At 48.8% G+C, this 22602-nt stretch overlaps 1 protein-coding gene across 1 annotated transcript in view; it reads right to left on the minus strand.

Moving 5' to 3' along the window:
* LOC140421848 (uncharacterized) overlaps positions 1-21543 on the minus strand; it is an 88318-nt gene extending 66775 nt beyond the window's left edge. Inside the window, exons 1-2 of the mRNA XM_072506830.1 lie at positions 21078-21543; positions 18355-19890 (exon numbers count right to left, since the gene is read on the minus strand). Of these exons, the coding sequence (XP_072362931.1) occupies positions 18355-19437 (1083 nt within the window). The 5' untranslated portion in view covers positions 19438-19890; positions 21078-21543. The remainder of the gene's footprint in view (positions 1-18354; positions 19891-21077) is intronic.
* Between the last annotated feature and the right edge of the window lie 1059 nt (positions 21544-22602).

Consider the following 22602-nt stretch of genomic DNA (forward strand, 5'->3'; position numbering starts at 1 on the left):
CGCAGTTATGTAAATGTGGTCACACCCAAGGTGCAGGCAGAGAAATGGGTGACCACCAGAAAGGGCAGGCAGTCAGTGCAGGAATCCCCTGTGGTTGTCCCCCTCTCGAACAGATATACCCCTTTGGATACTGTCGGGGGGGATAGCCTATCAGGGGAAAACAGCAGCAGCCAGAGCAGTGGCACCACGGCTGGCTCTGATGTTCAGAAGGGAGGGTCAAAGCGCAGAAGAGTAATAGTAATAGGGGACTCTATAGTCAGGGGCACAGATAGGCGCTTCTGTGGACGTGAAAGAGACTCCAGGATGGTATGTTGCCTCCCTGGTGCCAGGGTCCAGGATGTCTCCGAACGGGTAGAGGGAATCCTGAAGGGGGAGGGCAAACAGGCAGCGGTCGTTGTACATATTGGTACTAACGACATAGGCAGGAAGGGGCATGAGGTCCTGCAGCAGGAGTTCAGGGAGCTAGGCAGAAAGTTAAAAGACAGGACCTCGAGGGTTGTAATCTCGGGATTACTCCCTGTGCCACGTGCCAGTGAGGCTAGAAATAGGAAGATAGAGCAGACAAACACGTGGCTAAACAGCTGGTGTAGGAGGGAGGGTTTCCGTTATCTGGACCACTGGGAGCTCTTCCGGGGCAGGTGTGACCTGTATAAGATGGACGGGTTGCATCTAAACCGGAGAGGCATAAATATCCTGGCCGCGAGGTTTGCTAGTGTCACACGGGAGGGTTTAAACTAGTATGGCAGGGGGGTGGGCACGGGAGCAATAGGTCAGAAGGTGAGAGCATTGAGGGAGAACTAGGGAATAGGGACAGTGTGGCTCTGAGGCAGAGCAGACGGGGAGAAGTTGCTGAACACAGCGGGTCTGGTGGCCTGAAGTGCATATGTTTTAATGCAAGGAGCATTACGGGTAAGGCAGATGAACTTAGAGCTTGGATTACTACTTGGAACTATGATGTTGTTGCCATTACAGAGACCTGGTTGAGGGAAGGGCAGGATTGGCAGCTAAACGTTCCAGGATTTAGATGGTTCAGGCGGGATAGAGGGGGATGTAAAAGGGGAGGTGGAGTTGCGCTACTTGTTCGGGAGAATATCACAGCTATACTGCGAGAGGACACCTCAGAGGGCAGTGAGGCTATATGGGTAGAGATCAGGAATAAGAAGGGTGCAGTCACAATGTTGGGGGTATACTACAGGCCTCCCAACAGCCAGCGGGAGATAGAGGAGCAGATAGGTAGACAGATTTTGGAAAAGAGTAAAAACAACAGGGTTGTGGTGATGGGAGACTTCAACTTCCCCAATATTGACTGGGACTCACTTAGTGCCAGGGGCTTAGACGGGGCGGAGTTTGTAAGGAGCATCCAGGAGGGCTTCTTAAAACAATATGTAGACAGTCCAACTCGGGAAGGGGCGGTACTGGACCTGGTATTGGGGAATGAGCCCGGCCAGGTGGTAGATGTTTCAGTAGGGGAGCATTTCGGTAACAGTGACCACAATTCAGTAAGTTTTAAAGTACTGGTGGACAAGGATAAGAGTGGTCCGAGGATGAATGTGCTAAATTGGGGGAAGGCTAATTATAACAATATTAGGCGGGAACTGAAGAACATAGATTGGGGGCGGATGTTTGAGGGCAAATCAACATCTGACATGTGGGAGGCTTTCAAGTGTCAGTTGAAAGGAATACAGGACAGGCATGTTCCTGTGAGGAAGAAAGATAAATACGGCAATTTTCGGGAACCTTGGATGACGAGTGATATTGTAGGCCTCGTCAAAAAGAAAAAGGAGGCATTTGTCAGGGCTAAAAGGCTGGGAACAGACGAAGCCTGTGTGGCATATAAGGAAAGTAGGAAGGAACTTAAGCAAGGAGTCAGGAGGGCTAGAAGGGGTCATGAAAAGTCATTGGCAAATAGGGTTAAGGAAAATCCCAAGGCTTTTTACACGTACATAAAAAGCAAGAGGGTAGCCAGGGAAAGGGTTGGCCCACTGAAGGATAGGCAAGGGAATCTATGTGTGGAGCCAGAGGAAATGGGCGAGGTACTAAATGAATACTTTGCATCAGTATTCACCAAAGAGAAGGAATTGGTAGATGTTGAGTCTGGAGAAGGGTGTGTAGATAGCCTGGGTCACATTGTGATCCAAAAAGACGAGGTGTTGGGTGTCTTAAAAAATATTAAGGTAAATAAGTCCCCAGGGCCGGATGGGATCTACCCCAGAATACTGAAGGAGGCTGGAGAGGAAATTGCTGAGGCCTTGACAGAAATCTTTGGATCCTCGCTGTCTTCAGGGGATGTCCCGGAGGACTGGAGAATAGCCAATGTTGTTCATCTGTTTAAGAAGGGTAGCAAGGATAATCCCGGGAACTACAGGCCGGTGAGCCTTACTTCAGTGGTAGGGAAATTACTGGAGAGAATTCTTCGAGACAGGATCTACTCCCATTTGGAAGCAAATGGACGTATTAGTGAGAGGCAGCACGGTTTTGTGAAGGGGAGGTCGTGTCTCACTAACTTGATAGAGTTTTTCGAGGAGGTCACTAAGATGATTGATGCAGGTAGGGCAGTAGATGTTGTCTATATGGACTTCAGTAAGGCCTTTGACAAGGTCCCTCATGGTAGACTAGTACAAAAGGTGAAGTCACACGGGATCAGGGGTGAACTGGCAAGGTGGATACAGAACTGGCTAGGCCATAGAAGGCAGAGGGTAGCAATGGAGGAATGCTTTTCTAATTGGAGGGCTGTGACCAGTGGTGTTCCACAGGGATCAGTGCTGGGGCCTTTGCTCTTTGTAGTATATATAAATGATTTGGAGGAAAATGTAACTGGTCTGATTAGTAAGTTTGCAGACGACACAAAGGTTGGTGGAATTGCAGATAGCGATGAGGACTGTCTGAGGATACAGCAGGATTTAGATTGTCTGGAGACTTGGGCGGAGAGATGGCAGATGGAGTTTAATCTGGACAAATGTGAGGTAATGCATTTTGGAAGGGCTAATGCAGGTAGGGAATATACAGTGAATGGTAGAACCCTCAAGAGTATTGAAAGTCAAAGCGATCTAGGAGTACAGGTCCACAGGTCATTGAAAGGGGCAACACAGGTGGAGAAGGTAGTCAAGAAGGCATACGGCATGCTTGCCTTCATTGGCCGGGGCATTGAGTATAAGAATTGGCAAGTCATTTTGCAGCTGTATAGAACCTTAGTTAGGCCACACTTGGAGTATAGTGTTCAATTCTGGTCGCCACACTACCAGAAGGATGTGGAGGCTTTAGAGAGGGTGCAGAAGAGATTTACCAGAATGTTGCCTGGTATGGAGGGCATAAGCTATGAGGAGCGATTGAATAAACTCGGTTTGTTCTCACTGGAACGAAGGAGGTTGAGGGGCGACCTGATAGAGGTATACAAAATTATGAGGGGCATAGACAGAGTGGATAGTCAGAGGCTTTTCCCCAGGGTAGAGGGGTCAATTACTAGGGGGCATAGGTTTAAGGTGAGAGGGTCAAAGTTTAGAGTAGATGTACGAGGCAAGTTTTTTACGCAGAGGGTAGTGGGTGCCTGGAACTCACTACCGGAGGAGGTAGTGGAAGCAGGGACGATAGGGACATTTAAGGGGCATCTTGACAAATATATGAATAGGATGGGAATAGAAGGATACGGACCCAGGAAGTGTAGAAGATTGTAGTTTAGTCGGGCAGTATGGTTGGCACGGGCTTGGAGGGCCGAAGGGCCTGTTCCTGTGCTGTACATTTCTTTGTTCTTTGAAGAAGGGGTGAAAGGGTTGGAGTCCCTGGGAGGTTAAAATCCTTCCTAAAGTCCCGGGTTGGAAACCCTGGGAGGTTAGAGTCCTCCCTAAAGTCCCAGGTTGGAGTCCCTGGGAGGTGAGAGTCCTCCCGAAAGTCCCGGGTTGGAAACCTTGGGAGGTTAGAGTCCTCCCTAAACAGTCCGGGTTGGAGTCCCTGGGAGGTTAAAATCCTTCCTAAAGTCCCGGGTTGGAAACTTTGGGAGGTTAGAGTATCCTTAAATCTCCGGGTAAATGAGTGATGATGATCCTTAGGGTTGCCTAATACCTTCGCGATAAAAGGTGGTTTTCGATAAATAAATATATCAACCGGTGTCTAGACTTGTTCGACACTTCGTGTTGATCAGATTGAATATTACGGAGAACGGATAACTCTGTCCAAATTATATATTATAAAATTTAAATGGTGGTGTGGACAACACCTAAAGGAAACATAATAAACAGGGCTTGACCGTTGCGTGTCCTGTCGGAACAGTCAAACAATTTCTTAAATCTGTTAGTTCTGCCTTTAATTCTCTGTCTGTCTGTTAGTTCTGTCTTTGATTCCCTGAGTCTGTCAGACTGTTTAAATCAGTCCTCTCTCTCTCTTTTCATGTTTCATTTCCAGACTTTGACCTTCTAAAAGTCACTTTCGAACAATTTGATTTCGCCTTTTGATTGGGCAGCGGGGCAGGATAACCCCGTTTAAATTCTTGATTGAATAGGCGCTTTAGGATCGCTACCAAAATTAAATAGGAAACACAAGGATCATCCGAGGATAGGAGACAATGGCTAGTACTTTAGATAGCACCTCTGATAGTGGAAGCGCGCTTCAAACTCTTTGTGAACAGTATCCGAAACATTCTCAGCAGCTGTGGCAGTTCTCGGGAGAATTGCATAAGAAATTGGGAAAGGGGAAATGGCCCCTGGGAGGATCAAAAGATTTGCCTACGGTTATAGAGGCACAGCAGATTATTTGGCAACATAACCGTAACTCCACAGCTAAGAAATTGATTGAGTTATAGCGGGAGTACTGCCAAAAAAAATAATTAAAAGATGCATCTTTATTTGCTAAATTGGCAGGCTAACGCTTCAAAATTGGGTATTGAATTAACAGAAGGGGGAATTGTTAAGACTGCGGGGGTTTTGAAAAAGGAATGTGCCCACCATAGAAAAAGACCTAAGTCTGTAAAGCCCCCCATTTCTAAATCAGGACCGTACGGTCAAATGGCCGGCCTTGCCTTGACCGAGGGAGACGATGAGGATGACCCTGAAAATTGGCAATATAGGGGACGACCGACCGTTACACCGCCACTACGACCGCCTCCACCTTACATTCCCAGGGTTCTGATTGTAGTTTAAACTGTTCTAAAACAAATGATGTTTCAGACAAAAAAACAACTCTTTATTCCTCTGGTGTGACCATGTTAGAAATTACATTAAAGATGTGTACATTCAAGCCCTTTATCCACTGCTCCCCCCGCCACTATCACCACCTCCACCGTCGCAAGGAGGTCCGGCGACTCGCACTCGTTCTAAAACCCATGCTAATCAATTCCCACAGATGAATCATGAGTTAGTCCTGGGAAAAGAGGGGGCACCGGAGGTGGATTTCCCTGATTACCCAGACGATTATCAACCGCAGTGTCAGTTTCCCATCCGGCAAGTTCCCAATATAGCAATAAACCCTGCCAACCACAGGGGTCCAACAACCAGGCATTTCAAAATAATTATTATAATTAATAAATTAATCAAATTTGATACTATTGATTCAGTATTAATACATTATACAATATAATACAGTCGAACAGTTGATTGATCAGTAACATTTCAATAATAGTATTTCAGCTCAAATTCATCGATTGGGGGTACAGTTGGAAGATAAATTGGGGTGGATCAAGTTTTTTGATTTCTTTTTGGATATGTAATGCCAAATCTTTAACTTCTTTAGAGTTATTGGGAATGAAAGTACAACATTCTGCACTTTGACATCTTCTGGATTATCCACAAAAGCTTGTTGAAAGGGTTAATTTTCTTGCAGAGACAAAAAGAGGCGTATAGCTTGGAATGATGCCATTCGCATCTCTAAACTTTGTTTTAAAAAAAAATAATTGTCACTCGAATGGACTGGGAGTAAAAGTTGGATTGCTGCCAAATTCACGTTATCAAATGTCCTTGAACGATCTGTTTTTTTTTTATAATCAGAGCTGTTTTGGTTTTTGTAAAACCAGCTTCCATTATTTGAAGTTTTAATTTCCAGGCTAATTCTAAACATTTATTTTAAAATATCAAACACAATAACTTATTAAACATATAGGTTTTCTGTGGATGAATTTGTCGATTCTATTAAAGAAGGCACTACTGGCAAGATATGTTGGTTTCTTAAAATTAATAAAGCAATATTCAGAATGATGACAGTTCTCTTGTTGACAGTTCTTGACTATCCCTGTAGAATTCACTCGAGGCACTTATACAGAATCATATTCGGCAACAAGTTTTGGTTCCATGTCACTCTCCTTGTAATACTCCAATACTAGCAGTCCAAGATCTGCGCTCAATTAATGCCATGGTGTAATTCCTTCACGCATTGGTCCCAAATCCAGCCCACATTTTAGCCCAAGTCCCAGCGGACGCTACAACATTTTCCCTGGTGGATCTCCAGCATGCCCTTTTCGCCCTCCCCTTGCACCCGGATTCACAGTATCTCTTTGCCTTTACATATCAAAATCAACAATACACATGGACTAGGTTGCCTCAAGGATTTATACATTCGCCTACTCTTTTCTCCCGCTGTCTCCAACAACAATTACAGCCCCTGGAATTAAAAGGGGGATCCACCCTCGTACAGTATGTTGACGATTTACTGATCGCAAGCCGTCAGAACAAAGTTGTAAAGAAGATACGGCTCAATTATTAAATTACCTTTCAATTTTAGGATACGTTGTGTCACCCGCCAAAGTAGTAGTAGCCCACCAACAGTCCGGTTTCTGGGTATCCTTTTATCCGCCGATGCACGGGCGCTATCACCAAGTCGAGTTCAGCCCATTTTTCAGTACCCTGAACCCACAACGGCTAAGGATGTCCGTAAATGGCTCGGAATGGTTAATTATTGTCGGCAATGGATTCCGAATATCGCCCTAGATACCCGGCTATTGACCCCATACACCAATAACGCTGGAGAGTTCCAGTTAAGTACGGAAGCCAAAGAGGCCTTCCATCGGCTACAAGACGCCTTAATGAGGGCGCCAGCACTAGGACGCCCCCTTTATGATGATCTCACTGATTCTCCAATACCAAATGCTGATCTGAACCTATTCACCGATGGTAGTTCATCCATCGGTGAAAGGGGGGATAGATTATCAGGGTATGCAATTGTTAACCAACAAGGAGAAACACTTGAAGCAGCAGCATTCGAAACTCCCTTTTCCGCCCATCAGGCTGAACTTTTTGCACTTATTCGAGCCTGTGTATTAGGGAAAGATAAAATTGTAAATATCTACACTGGTTCCCGATATGCCTTTGGGGTCACACACGATTTTGGCCAATTATGGAAAAACAGCGGATTTCTGACGTCAGCAGGCACTCGGATATCCCACAGTTAGTTACTGTAGCGCACAAAGACTCACGAGAGACGAATAGAGATGAAGTCGATGAGGCTTTATTAAGCGTGACTTGTTCCCCGCAGTTCAGTAACAGACTGGCCTGCGGGGGAGAACTCCTGGTTCTTATACTCCGCCTTCAGGGCGGAGCTAGAGGTCAACAGCCAACCAGGACCCGGGATCTGTCAGCCAATGACATCACGGCTTTACAGTCCCACATGACCCCTAATGCATACTACCACATTCACCCCTTGTTAAAAATGAACCCGGCGGGGTGGTGCTTCGCATGGTGGTAAGGGTTTACAAGGCTGGTCCTGGGAGGAAAACTTTTGCATGTCATCACAGTATGTAAAGGGTTTTTTTTTTTTGTTTTGCACTATTTACAGTAGTCGTAAGGGGAAAAAGAAAAAAGTTCTCGTTAAAGTCCACAACATTGTAGTGTTACATCCATGCCACGAGTCGGTCAGGCGGTCTGGTCGTCCTCGTCGATCGCCTCGGCCCCGGTGGCGGTGCTTGTTCCCGTGTTGTCGTCTCCGGGAGCCTTACGGTTTCTGCTTCAGCTTCACTTCTGGTCGGACCTGGGAGGAGGACCGATCCTCCCGGGAAGGGGGCGGTGGCGGGGTGCGCTGGTGGCAGGGAGGGGGTGATTGGTGTCGGGGGGGTGTGCGTGTTGCCGGCGGGCGCCAGATCTCGCAGGGAGACCGTGTCCTGTCGGCTGTCGGGGTACTCCACGTAAGCGTACTGCGGGTTCGCGTGGAGGAGGTGAACCCTCTCGACCAACGGGTCCGACTTGTGCGCCCGCACATGTTTTCGGAGCAGGATGGGTCCTGGGGCCGCCAGCCAGGTCGGCAGCGACGTTCCAGAGGAGGACTTCCTGGGGAAGACAAGGAGGCGCTCATGAGGCGTTTGGTTAGTGCTAGTACACAGTAGCGACCGGATGGAGTGGAGAGCGTCCGGGAGGACCTCCTGCCACCGTGAAACTGGGAGGTCCCTAGACCGTAGGGCCAGTAGGACGGTCTTCCAGACCGTGCCGTTCTCCCTCTCTACTTGCCCGTTCCCCTGGGGGTTGTAGCTGGTCGTCCTGCTCGAGGCTATACCGTTGCTGAGCAGGAACTGGCGCAGCTCGTCACTCATGAAGGAGGACCCCCTGTCGCTGTGGACGTATGCGGGGCAACCGAACAGTGTGAATATGGTGTTAAGGGCTTTAATGACTGTGGCCGCTGTCATGTCAGGGCAGGGGATGGCGAAGGGGAAACGGGAGTACTCGTCCACCACATTTAGGAAGTATGTGTTGCGGTCGGTGGAGGGGAGGGGTCCTTTGAAATCCAGACTAAGGCGTTCAAAGGGACGGGAAGCCTTGATCAGGTGCGCACCATCCGGCCTGAAAAAGTGCGGTTTGCACTCTGCGCAGATGTGGCAGTTTCTTGTGACTGTACGGACCTCCTCCACAGAGTAGGGGAGGTTGCGGGACTTTATAAAGTGGTAGAACCGAGTGACCCCCGGGTGGCAGAGGTCCTCGTGGAGGGTTTGGAGGCGGTTAATTTGTGCGTTGGCACATGTGCCGCGGGATAGGGCATCGGACGGCTCGTTCAGCTTTCCGGGACGGTGCAGGATCTCATAGTTGAAGGTGGAGAGCTCGATCCTCCACCTTAAGATCTTGTCGTTTTTAATTTTGCCCCGCTGTGCATTATCGAACATGAAGGCTACCGACTGTTGGTCCGTGAGGAGAGTGAATCTCCTGCCGGCCAGGTAATGCCTCCAATGTCGCACAGCTTCCACTATGGCTTGGGCTTCCTTTTCCACTGAGGAGTGGCGGATTTCTGAAGCGTGGAGGGTTCGGGAGAAAAAGGCCACGGGTCTGCCCGCTTGGTTAAGGGTGGCCGCTAGAGCTACATCGGAGGCGTCGCTCTCGACCTGGAAGGGGAGGGACTCGTCGATGGCGCGCATCGTGGCCTTTGCGATATCCGCTTTGATGCGGCTGAAGGCCTGGCAAGCCTCTGTCGACAGAGGGAAGGTCGTGGTCTGTATTAGGGGGCGGGCCTTGTCTGCGTACTGGGGGACCCACTGGGCGTAATATGAAAAGAACCCCAGGCAGCGTTTTAGGGCTTTTGAGCAGTGAGGGAGGGGAAATTCCATGAGGGGGCGCATGCGTTCGGGGTCGGGGCCTATTATCCCATCGCGCACTACATATCCCAAGATGGCTAGCCGGTTTGTGCTGAAAACGCACTTGTCCTCGTTGTACGTGAGGTTCAAGGCTTTAGCGGTCTGGAGGAATTTTTGGAGGTTGGCGTCGTGGTCCTGCTGATCGTGGCCGCAGATGGTTACGTTGTCGAGATACGGGAACGTGGCCTGCAACCCGTGTTGATCAACCATTCGGTCCATCTCTCGTTGGAAGACCGAGACCCCGTTTGTGACGCCAAATGGGACCCTTAGGAAGTGGTATAATCGCCCGTCTGCCTCGAAGGCTGTGTACTTGCGGTCACTTGGGCGGATGGGGAGCTGATGGTAGGCGGACTTGAGGTCCACGGTGGAGAAGACCTTATATTGGGCAATCCGATTGACCATGTCGGATATGCGGGGGAGAGGGTACGCATCTAGTTGTGTGTACCTGTTGATGGTCTGGCTATAGTCTATGACCATCCTTTGCTTCTCCCCTGTCTTTACTACTACCACTTGTGCTCTCCAGGGACTATTGCTGGCCTGGATTATGCCTTCCTTCAGTAGCCGCTGGACTTCGGACCGAATGAATGTCCGGTCCTGGGCGCTGTACCGTCTGCTCCTAGTGGCGACGGGTTTGCAAACAAGGATGGGGGCTCAACCTTGAGGGTTGCGAGGCCGCAGATAGTGAGTGGGGGTATTGGGCCGCCGAATTGGAAGGTTAGGCTCTGCAGATTGCACTGGAAGTCTAATCCCAGTAATGTGGGCGCGCAGAGTTGGGGAAGGACGTAGAGCCTGTAGTTTTTAAACTCCCTCCCTTGCACCGTTAGGGTTACTATGCAGAAGCCTTTAATCTGTACGGAGTGGGATCCTGCAGCTAGGGAAATCTTTTGCGCACTGGGACGGATGGTCAAAAAACAGCGTCTTACCGTGTCGGGGTGGATGAAGCTTTCTGTGCTCCCGGAGTCGAGCAGGCATGGTGTCTCGTGCCCGTTTATCAGCACCGTTGTTGTCGTCGTCTGGAGCGTCCGGGGCCGTGCTTGGTCCAGCGTCATTGAGGCCAGACGTGATCGTAGTGCTTGAGCGTCTTCCTCGAACCCCGTGGAGCCGTCGACACTGGGGTCCGTTGTTGCCGTCCAAGATGGTGGCGGGGGTGAACAAAATGGCCACCCCCATGCATCGCACATGGCTGGGGGGTCACAAGATGGCGGCGGGGTGGACAAAATGGCCGCCCCCATGCGTCGCATAGGGCTGGGGAGTCCCAAGATGGCGGCGCTCCTCCTCCCCTCGTGGTGGCCGGGACCCAAAATGGCGGCGCCTGCGGGTCGCACATGGGGCGCTGGAGGGGTTGGGGAGCGTTTGAAACGCGCAGAACTCCTTGTTCTCCGGGGACAGCGGTGGCCGGGACCCAAAATTGCTGCGCTTGCGGGTCGTACATAGGGCACTGGGGGGGTTGGGGAGCGTTAGAACCGCGCAGGACTGCTTCTTCTCCTGGGACAGCGGCGACCTCCCGGGACCGGCACACAGCCGCGAAATGGCCCTTTTTCCCGCAGCTCTTGCAAATCGCTGCGCGGGCCGGGCAGCGCTGCCGGGGGTGTTTCGCCTGGCCGCAGAAATAGCAGCGGGCTCCCCCGGGACGACTTGGGAGTCTGAACCGCGCAAGCCTGTGGGGTGGGGGAGGGGGGTTGTCGCGACGAGGGTCCACAGAGCCCAAGGGGCTGCCGCGCTGTCGGGTCCGTACGCGCGGGCGTTTCGCGCGGCTACATCCAGGGAGGCTGCAAGGGCCCGTGCCTCTGAGAGTCCCAGCGACTCTTTTTCCAAAAGTCTTTGGCGGATTTGGGGAGAGTTCATACCTGCGACAAAAGCATCGCGCATCAACATGTCCATGTGTTCAATCGCGTTTACCGGCGGGCAGCTGCAGGCCCGTCCCAAAATTAGCAGCGCGGCGTAGAATTCGTCCAGCGATTCTCTGGGACTTTGCCGTCTCATTGCGAGTTGGTAGCGTGCGTAGATCTGGTTCACTGGGCGAATATAGATGCTCTTTAGTGCTGCGAACGCCGTCTGGAAATCCTCTGCGTCTTCGATGAGAGGGAAAATTTCCGGGCTTACCCTCGAGTGCAGGACCTGTAGTTTCTGGTCTTCTGTGACCCGGCCGGGGGCCGTTCTGAGGTAGGCCTCGAAACAAGTCTGCCAGTGTTTGAAAACTGCTGCTGAGTTCACTGCGTGGGGGCTGATCCTCAGGCATTCCGGGATGATCCTGAGCTCCATAGTTCTTTAAGCACGCTTAATAAATTGTAGCGCACAAAGACTCACGAGAGACGAATAGAGATGAAGTCAATGAGGCTTTATTAAGCGTGACTTGTTCCCCGCAGTTCAGTAACAGACTGGCCTGCGGGGGAGAACTCCTGGTTCTTATACTCCGCCTTCAGGGCAGAGCTAGAGGTCAACAGCCAACCAGGACCCGGGATCTATCAGCCAATGACATCACAGCTTCACAGTACCACATGACCCCTAATGCATACTACCACAGTTACACAATTACTACAGGCTTTAATGCTCCCTAAACAAATAGCTGTAATAAAGTGCGCTGCCCATACGACAGGCAAAACCCTGGTGGACGCGGGTAATCGGCAGGCGGACCACCAGGTCAAAGAGGCTTCTCGCTTAAAAGACATGGTGGTACCAAAAATGATGAGCCAGACTAAAAGCTCGAAGGGTCAGTCTCCCTCTGAAAAGCCAATGCTGACCATCACTGACGTCATTCAATTACAGGAGGACGCTCCTGGCTGTGTAAAAAGACTATGGGAAGAATTGGGATGTTGTTATGATCCTGTAAATAAATTGTGGGTCACCCCGGCAGGGCAGACTTGTATGCCCGATGCATTGGCAGCCTGGGTTACCGAATGTGTTCACTTTGCAACTCATTGTGGTGTACGAGCTATGGGTGATGTATTGATCAAAACATGGTGGCATCCAAGACTGCAAGACATAGCACAAAACATTAGCAGTCGTTGCCTAGTATGTCAGCAGTATAATCCTGGTAAAGTAATACCCTGTGAAATGGGTAAAACCCCGCTACCGGAAGGTCCCTTTGAGACACTCCAGATGGATTACATTGAGTTGGAAAGATGCCAATGTTATAAACATGTATTAGTTATTGTTGATGTATTTAGCAAATGGATAGAAGCTTACCCCACTGTAGATAACAAAGATTCCACGGTCGTAAAAGTTTTGATGCGAGAAATTGTTCCTAGATTTGGGATTCCATATCGATTAAGCTCTGATAATGGACCTCATTTTGTGGGACAGATCAATGAGGAATTTTGTACTGAGCTGGGAATAAAACAACAATTACACTGCGCATACCGACCCCAAGCAGCGGGAATGGTAGAAAGGGCTAATCAGACATTAAAAACAAAACTGGCAAAACTACAGGCAGAGACTGGACCCACTTAGCTCAAATAATTGCCTATTGCCCTCTTCCAAATACGTGCAACCCCAGCTGGAAAGACACGACTGAGTCCCGCCAAAATTTTATACGGAAGGCCCTTGCGTACTCCTTGGGATCAAGGGAAACATAAGGAAGTACAGTTTCACCATATGACCACTGAAATGGCCAATTACGTTATAGCTCTAACAAAGGTTTTAAAAGGTCTCCACTCGCGGGTCCGAGCAGCCCATGGGGAGATACCCCCCTTATCCAGTACTGTCACCATTAACCCAGGCGAGTACGTTATGATCCGGAACTGGGTTTGGAAAGGATTAGAACCCCGATGGGAAGGACCACACCAGGTCCTACTCACTACTCCCACTGCTGTAAAAGTAAAAGGCAGAAATGCCTGGATCCACATCCACCATTGTAAGGTTGTGAAAATGCAATAGAGAATAACCCTCTGTTCCGAGCCCTAGGTAATAACTTCAGCATCATTCACGGGATGAAGGACAGCCTTATTATCGTAACCCTGCTGGGACTTTTGGAAACTGGAGGAGAGGCCAAGCGAAGAACCTGTGGCCCCAAGGGAAGACGGACTCATCACCTGTCGAGGAGACACCTTACAATGCACCAGTCAAGGCCCAGGAGAAGCACCTTGGAACGCGACCCCTGCGGACGGATGTTTGGCCCACGTACAACGATGCAATCGGACCATACTCATCAGTGGAGTGACGAAGGGCAACCTACCCTGTCATCAGGTCAACCGTAAATGGGACTATAGCTGCAGAAAAAAAAAACACTTTACCCTTGGGATGCGTTGACCAAGGGAGGGTAAGGCTGCGGGGAAAAAGGGAATTACATGTAAACACGTATTTGTATATGTCATATGTGTACGCAAAGGATATGAATGTTTCTGGTTGCTGGGTATGTACAGATATCCCGACCCATGCTAAGGGAGGGATCCCCCTCAGACCTGTTCCCCTTAACCTGTCAGAAACTGTAGAATGGTATATTTACCAGAATGGTACTCGTCAATCCCCCAGGACTATAAGAATTGCATCTCTGGTAAGATACCCAGACGGCGGGGCAGCTTCTAGTTTATCGTTTCTCCCCATATCCCCAAGACCTTGGAAAGAGGGGGGCTATCCAATGAACACCTTTGAGATGTGGTACCAAGTTATAACAAATCCCACCAGCCTCCGTTTCATTCCCTCACTAATACCACCAACATGGGAAGACCACTGGGAATAATATGTTTAGTAAGGAATGTGGTTAAAGGGATGTTTGTAGGTGCGAGTCAATGCGAGCACAGATTCGTGGTGGCCAACATATCCGAGGTCTATCCCGTATATACGTCTCCTCAGTTTTATGGATGTACACTGGACGTCCCATACGGGAATGGGACAGGTACCTTCAAGTACTCCCTGATGGCCCAAGGGTTTGATGTGGACAAACTCACTTCGTACAATGGGACCCATTTTATTTGTGGCCACAAGGCATATCCCTGGCTGCCAGAGAATTGGACGGGATCCTGTTATCTGGGGTATGTAGTCCCCATTATACACCACCTCCCCAATTTAGGCGACCATTACCAAATGATGAAGCGACAAAAGAGAGCAATAACCGAAACGCAACGATACTTTGGGATCCTGCTTCCCCCTATCGGGGTAGCTCTTGCAATAAAGGAAATAAGGAAGATAGCAAAAATCCTGGAAGAGGTAGCAAACGACATCACTGAAGCATTGACTGAGATAAATAATGAAATGGTGGCAATAAGAACAGTAGCCCTGCAAAACTGAATGGCCCTCGATTACCTCCTTGCAAACAAAGGTGGGACTTGTGCCATGATCGGTTCGGAATGTTGCACCTACATCCCCGATAGTTTGGAGAACATCACCCACCTCGTGGGTCATATCCGCAAAGAGGTTAAGAAACTGCATGAAATATCAAGAGTTGGGTGGTTAGATTGGTTGTTGGCCGGATCATGGGGGTCCTTACCTAGTGCATGGATTGATAATCCTGGTAGTTCTAATACTTGTAATAATTATGCGTAGCTTCCTAATGAAATGCTTGTGTAAACGTGTCAGTGCAGCAGTAATTTCTCAACAGTTAATGCAGCAACATGAAGCGCACCTTGAAGAGTTAATGGATGTGAAAGAAAGTGCAGAGGAATATGAGGAAATGATAGAGCTGCAAATAGAATGGGAGAGACTGAGACGATTGACTATGGATTAGAAGTTATCATGAAATGATAAAAGGGGGGGGAAATGAGAATATGGATCAAGCTACTGGATGTCAAACCGAGTTTTAGTTTGGATCTAGAATCAAGCTTGATGGGAAAATGAAATGTCAAAAGAACCTTTTGGTCTAACGGAATTTATGTCATCTCTTATGTTTTTGAACCAGACAAATTGCAGTAACGGCCTTGGGAATGGGTGCACTAGGCTTAAAGATAATTATAATTGAGGGGGGCTGAATTATAATTGAGCTGAGAGCACAGAATGAAATGCGAGGGAGCTGCCCTCAGACATAAACTAAAAATGTATAAATCCTGCTGTTAGATGTATTGACTTTGGCTTGCTGGTGTAACTCTCAAGAGATACAGTGGTTTTAGCCCCGGCCGAGAAATAAACATGTTAAAGTAACGAGGTGTTCGAATGATCATTTCATCCGGACTGGCTGCAAAAGAATCCTCAGGTGACCGCTTTGCAAAACACCTTTGTTCCATCCACAAGCTGGAGCCAGAACCTCCTGTCGCTTGCTATTTCAACTCACTGTCCTGCTCTTATGTCCACATGTCCGATCTTGGCCTGCTGCAATGTGATAACCACTACACTTCAGAGGCCGCAGGTAGTGCAGCCTATGGAATTTGTTACCACAGGAAATAGTTGAGGCCAATACATTGTAGGGTGAATGTGCTAAACTGGGGGAAGGCTAATTATAACAATATTAGGCGGGAACTGAAGAACCTAGATTGGGGGTGGATGTTTGAGGGTAAATCAACATCTGACATGTGGGAGGCTTTCAAGTGTCAGTTGAAAGGAATTCAGGACCGGCATGTTCCTGTGAGGAAGAAGGATAAATACGGCAATTTTCGGGAACCTTGGATAACGAGAGATATTGTAGGCCTCGTCAAAAAGAAAAGGGAGGCATTTGCCAGGGCTAAAAGGCTGCGAACAGACAAAGTCCGTGTGGAATATAAGGAAAGTAGGAAGGAACTTAAGCAAGGAGTCAGGAGGGCTAGAAGGGGTCACAAAGTCATTGGCAAATTGGGTTAAGGAAAATCCCAAGGCTTTTTACACGTACATAAAAAGCAAGAGGGTAGCCAGGGAAAGGGTTGGCCCACTGAAGGATAGGCAAGGTAATCTATGTGTGGAGCCAGAGGAAATGGGCGAGGTACTAAATGAATACTTTGCATCAGTATTCACCAAAGAGAAGGAATTGTTGGATGTTGAGTCTGGAGAAGGGTGTGTAGATAGCCTGGGTCACATTGAGATCCAAAAAGATGAGGTATTGGGCGTCTTGAAAAATATTACGGTAGATAAGTCCCCAGGGCCTGATGGGATCTACCCCAGAATACTGAAGGAGGCTAGAGAGGAAATTGCTGAGGCCTTGACAGAAATCTTTGGATCCTCACTGTCTTCAGGTGATGTCCTGGTGGACTGGAGAATAGCCAATGTTGTTCCTTTGTTTAAGAAGGGTAGCAAGGATAATCCAGGGAACTACAGGCCGGTGAGCCTTGCGTCAGTGGTAGGGAAATTACTGGAGAGAATTCTTCGAGACAGGATCTACTCCCATTTGGAAGCAAATGGATGTATTAGTGAGAGGCAGCATGGTTTTGTGAAGGGGAGCTCGTGTCGAAGAGGTCACATAGATGATTGATGCAGGTAGGGCAGTGGATGTTGTCTTTCTGGACTTCAGTAAGGCCTTTGACGAGGTCCCTCATGGTACGCTAGTACAAAAGACGAAGTCACACGGGATCAGGGGTGAGCTGGCAAGGTGGATACAGAACTGGCTAGGTCATAGAAGGCAGAGAGTAGCAATGGAATGATGCTTTTCTAATTGGAGGGCTGTGACTAGTGGTGTTCCGCAGGGATTAGTGCTGGGACCTTTGCTGTTTGTAGTATATATAAATGATTTGGAGGAAAATGTAACTGGTCTGATTAGTAAGTTTGCAGATGACACAAAGATTGGTGGAATTGCGGATAGCGATGAGGATTGTCAGAGGATACAGCAGGATTTAGATTGTTTGGAGACTTGGGCGGAGAGATGGCAGATGGAGTTTAATCCGGACAAATGTGAGGTAATGCATTTTGGAAGTTCTAATGCAGGTAGGGAATATACAGTGAATGGTGGAACGCTCAGAGTATTGAAAGTCAGAGAGATTTAGGTGCACAGGTCCACAGGTCACTGAAAGGGGCAACACAGGTGGAGAAGGTAGTCAAGAAGGCATACAGCATGCTTGCCTTCATTGGCCGGGGCATTGAGTATAAGAATTCGCAAGTCATGTTGCAGCTGTATAGAACCTTACTTAGGCCACACTTGGAGTATAGTGTTCAATTCTGGTTGCCACACTATCAGAAGGATGTGGAAGCTTTAGAGAGGGTGCAGAAGAGATTTACCAGAAAGTTGCCTGGTATAGAGGGCATTAGCTAGGAGGAGCGGTTGAAAAAACTCGGTTTGTTCTCACTGGAACGACGGAGGTTGAGGGGCGACCTGATAGCGGTCTACAAAATTATGAGGGGCATAGACAGAGTGGATAGTCAGAGGCTTTTCCCCAGGGTAGAGGGGTCAATTACTAGGGGGCATACGTTTAAGGTGCAAGGGGCAAGGTTTAGAGTAGATGTACGAGGCAAGTTTTTTACACAGAGGGTAGTGGGTGCCTGGAACACGCTGCCGGAGGAGGTGGTGGAAGCAGGGACGATAGTGACATTTAAGCGGCATCTTGACAAATACAGGAATAGGATGGGAATAGAGGGATACGGACCCAGGAAGTGTAGAAGATTGTAGTTTAGTCGGGCAGCATGATCGGCACGGGCTTGGAGGGCCGAAGGGCCTGTTCCTGTACTGTACTTTTCTTTGTACTTTGTTACTGTATGTTTTCAAGAAGCAGTTAGATATAGCACTTAGGGCCAAGGAGATCAAAGGATATGGAGGGGAAAGCGGGATTAAGCTATTGAGTTGGATGATAAGCCATGATCATAATGAATGGCAGAGTAGGCGGGAAGGGCCAAATGGCCTCATCCTGCTCCTATTTTCTATGTAATCCCTTCCCACACTAAGAGCAGGTGAATGGTCTCTCCCCAGTGTGAACTCGCTGGTGTGTCTGCAGAGTAGATAACTGTGTGAATCCTTTCCCACAGAGGGAGCAGGTGAAAGGCGTCTCTCCAGTGTGAACGCGCTGATGTTTCCGCAGGATGGATGAATCAATAAATCCCTTCCCACACTGAGAGCAGGTGAATGGCTTCTCCCCAGTGTGAACTCGCTGATGTGTCTGCAGGCTGGATAAATCACCAAATCTCTCCCCACACTGAGAGCAGGTGAATGAAGTCTCCCCAATGTGAAGTCGCTGATGGCTCCGCAGACTGGATAAAGCACGGAATCTCTGCCCACACAGAGAGCAGGTGAATGGCTTCTCCCCAGTGTGCACTCGCTGGTGTGTCTGCAGACTGGATAACTGTGTGAATCCATTCCCACAGACGGAGCAGGTGAATGGCCTCTCTCCAGTGTGAACTCGCTGGTGAGTCTGCAGGTTGGATAACCACGTGAATCCCTTCCCACACTTAGAGCAGATGAATGGCCTCTCCCCAGTGTGAACTCGCTGGTGTGTCTGCAGGGTGGATGAATAAATGAATCCCTTCCCACACCGAGAGCAGATGAATGGCCTCTCCCCAGTGTGAACTCGCTGGTGTATCTGCAGGGTGGATGAATCTATAAATCCCTTCCCACACTGAGAGCAGCTGAATGGCCTCTCCCCAGTGTGAACTCGCTGATGTTTCCGCAGAGTGGATGAATTTATAAATACCTTCCCACACAGAGAGCAGGTGAATGGCTTCTCCCCAGTGTGAATTCGCTGATGTATCTGCAGGGTGGATAAATCAATAAATCCCTTCCCACACTGAGAGCAGGTGAACGGTCTCTCCCCAGTGTGAACTCGCTGATGTAACTGCAGGTGGGATGACTGAGTGAATCCCTTCCCACACTGAGAGCAGGTGAATGGCCTCTCCCCAGTGTGAACTCGCTGGTGTCTTTGCAGGTGGGATGACTGAGTGAATCCCTTCCCACACTGAGAGCAGGTGAATGGCCTCTCCCCAGTGTGAACTCGCTGATGTTTCTGCAGGGTGGATAAGTCAATAAATCCCTTCCCACACTGAGAGCAGGTGAACGGCCTCTCCCCAGTGTGACTACGTCGATGAATCTCCAACTCAGAAGGGGATCTGTATCCCTTCCCACAGTCCCCACATTTCCACGGTTTCTCCATGCTTTGCGTCTCCTCGTGTCTCTCCAGATTGGACAATCAGTGGAAGCCTTGTCTACACACAGAACATGTGCACTGTCTCTCCTCACTATGAATGGTGTGATGTTTTTCAGGCTGTGTAACTAGTTGAAGCTCTTTCCACAGACTGTACACTGGAACACTCTCACTCGGGTGTGTGTTGTGTGGGTCTCGGTGCTTTTCCAGTCACACTGATGTTTCCACAGTCAGTTCACTGGAACACTCTCACTCGGGTGTGTGTTGTGTGGATCTCGGTGCTTTTCCAGTCACACTCACATTTAAAATCTTTTGAAGCCGACAGAATGGACAAACATTTCTCCTTCTTGCCGATGATATTCAGAGCCCGATGATATCTAGTTCAGAAGGAATCAAGTGAGTTTGTCACATGTAGACGTGATGTTTGACATTTCTGTCTGTAATTCCTTCTCTTCCAATATCCTTTAAAAACAATTTACAAAAGTCATCAGTCAGGATAGAAATTCAGAACAGACAATTCTCGTTCCTATGGAACATTATTCCTTTCTTGTTCTCCAAAAGCTGTAAATCTCCATCCCACACAATCTCCCTCCATTCTCACTCTGCTGTATCTAATATTCACCCTCCCAATTCTCCTGAAGGTGCTGATTCATGTTGATTGACAGAGCCAAGCTCAGCTCACTGCTTCCTGACCAGGACACAGGGATTATAATATGAGCCAGAGTAGGTTATTCGGCCCACCGAGTCTGCTCAATCATTCAATGCGATCATTGGCCGATCTACATCAGCACCATTTTCCCACACGATCCCAATATCCCTTAATATCTTCAATATCTAGAAACCTGTCAATATTTGTCTTGAACATACTTGATCACTGATGCTCCACATTCCTCTAAGGTAGAGAATTCCAAAGCTTCACCACATCCTTGAGTGAAGAAATCCCTCCTCATCTCAGCTTTCACTCTATTTTCCTACCTGTTCCCCATAAACCTGAACTCCATTGTCAATAGATCATAGAATTTACAGTGCAGAAGGAGGCCATTCGGTCCATCGAGTCTGAACCGGGTCTTGGAAAGAGCACCCTACCCAAGGTCAACACCTCCATCCTATCCCCATAACCCAGTAACCCCACTAAGGGCGATTTTGGACACGAAGTGCAATTTATCATGGCCAATCCACCTAACCCGCACATCATTTGGACTGTGGGAGGAAACTGGAGCACCCGGAGGAAACCCACGCACACACTGGGAGGATGTGCAGACTCCGCACAGACAGAGAGCCAAGCCGGGAATCGAACCTGGGACCCTGGAGCTGTGAAGCAATTGTGCTATCCACAATACTACCGTGCTGCCCTTAATATCTTTCAAATAGAATATATTTCAAATTTGTGCTTCTATATATTCAATGACCGCCAGATACAACTGGTCCTGTGGAAGAGAAATCGAAAGACTAAGAACTCTCTGAGGGAAGAGATGGCTACAGTCTTATATTACAAGACAAGAAATAATAATGCATTTACTTTATTACCAACTGTAAATAATATATCTAATCTGTTGTAACTGTCCTGGCTTGAGACAATTCACACCTCGTTAAGCTGTGATTAACCCTCTCTCCAGTCGCACCGCCTGGACCTGTAAAGACTTAATTACCTGCAAAGAGTTGCATTCAAAGTATCACCTTTCATCATTGGTTCTGTTTGTGTAACATTCCTCTTCACCTGATTAAGAAGCTACACTCTGAAAACGCGTGATGCCAAATGAACCTGTTGTTGTCAGGCTTCCTGAGCCCAGCCCAGTCCAACGCAGCATCTCCACATTCTGAACAATGGGGAACAAGCTCCTCCCACTCATTGAAACATCACCCCGACAAAGATGACAAACGCGCATGCGCCCTGAGGCACATCCAATAAAGATGGCGGCCGTTAACCCGAACCGAAAATAAGGAGCTGCAGCCCCTCTCAATACAAACTGGGTCCCGTAAAACTTTCCGAGGTTTGCGATTGCAACAGCATTACACAACGTTTCCGCCCACTCCCGCGATCTCTCGCGTCCTCCAGATTATTAAACGTCGATTACGGATTTCGAAAATGAAAAAAACGCCCTTCTGCACCGCCATTACCCACACTGCGCATGCTTCAATCACAGCGGGCCCCGCCCCTCATTAACTCCGATTGGTTGGAGGACCAGCCACTCCCGGTCAAGCCATCAGCCCCACCCCCCTTCCTATTGGTCCGCAGCAGCCGCCAATCACCCGGGCATTGTGACGGTTGCAGATAGTGAAAGCGGCCACAGACTCGGGCTGACTCGCTGATTGATCAATAATCACATTGTTTCACATTCGGCTCTGGGGCCGCACTCGGGATTTGTAAACCCCGCCCCCCGACACAAACGTCTCACCTGACACCTCACAATGCCCGGGCAATGATTGACGGCTGCTTCGGAACAAGAAGTGGATTGGTTGGAGGACCGAACGGGAGCGCCTGGTCCTCCAAGCAATCAGTGAATGAAGGGCGGGGCTCTCGGGATGCCGGACCTTCACCGATAAAGCAACCGCGCAGGCGCACATGCCAACTCAAACAAAGGAAGGTTCCTTTCTTCAATTTCTGACCTGGATGCATAGTGATGGTTTTTGTAAACAGAGATTACAGCTATCCGGCAAAAATTAAACAGATTGGGCCTTATTTTCTTGAGAACACAAATCACTCAGTAGTGACCTGATACAAGTCTTTAAAATGATCTGTGGGTTGGACAGGGGAGAGGTGGGGCGGATGCTGCCAATTGTAAAGGAGTCGAAAACTCGGAGCCAGGAATAAACATGGACGGCACGGTAGTACAGTGGTTAGCACTGAGAAACGGTGCGGGATTTGCCTGTTTCGCGCTTGACACTGAGGAGGCTGACAAGTACTGTTGCTTCACAGCGCCAGAATCCCAGGTGCAAATCCCCCTTATATATATATGTAATATCATCGCTTATTGTCACAAGTAGGCTTCAATGAAGTTACTGTGGAAAAACCCGCTTGGGTCACTGTCTGTGCGGAGTCTGTATGTTCTCCCCATGTCGGTGTGGGTTTCCTCCGAATGCTCGGGTTTCCTTCCACAAGTCCCGAAAGATGTGCTTGTTCGGTGAATTGGACATTCTAAATTCTCCCTCTGTGAACCCGAACAGGCGCCAGAG

Source organism: Scyliorhinus torazame, chromosome 5 (assembly GCF_047496885.1).
Source record: "Scyliorhinus torazame isolate Kashiwa2021f chromosome 5, sScyTor2.1, whole genome shotgun sequence".
NCBI lineage: Eukaryota > Metazoa > Chordata > Chondrichthyes > Carcharhiniformes > Scyliorhinidae > Scyliorhinus > Scyliorhinus torazame.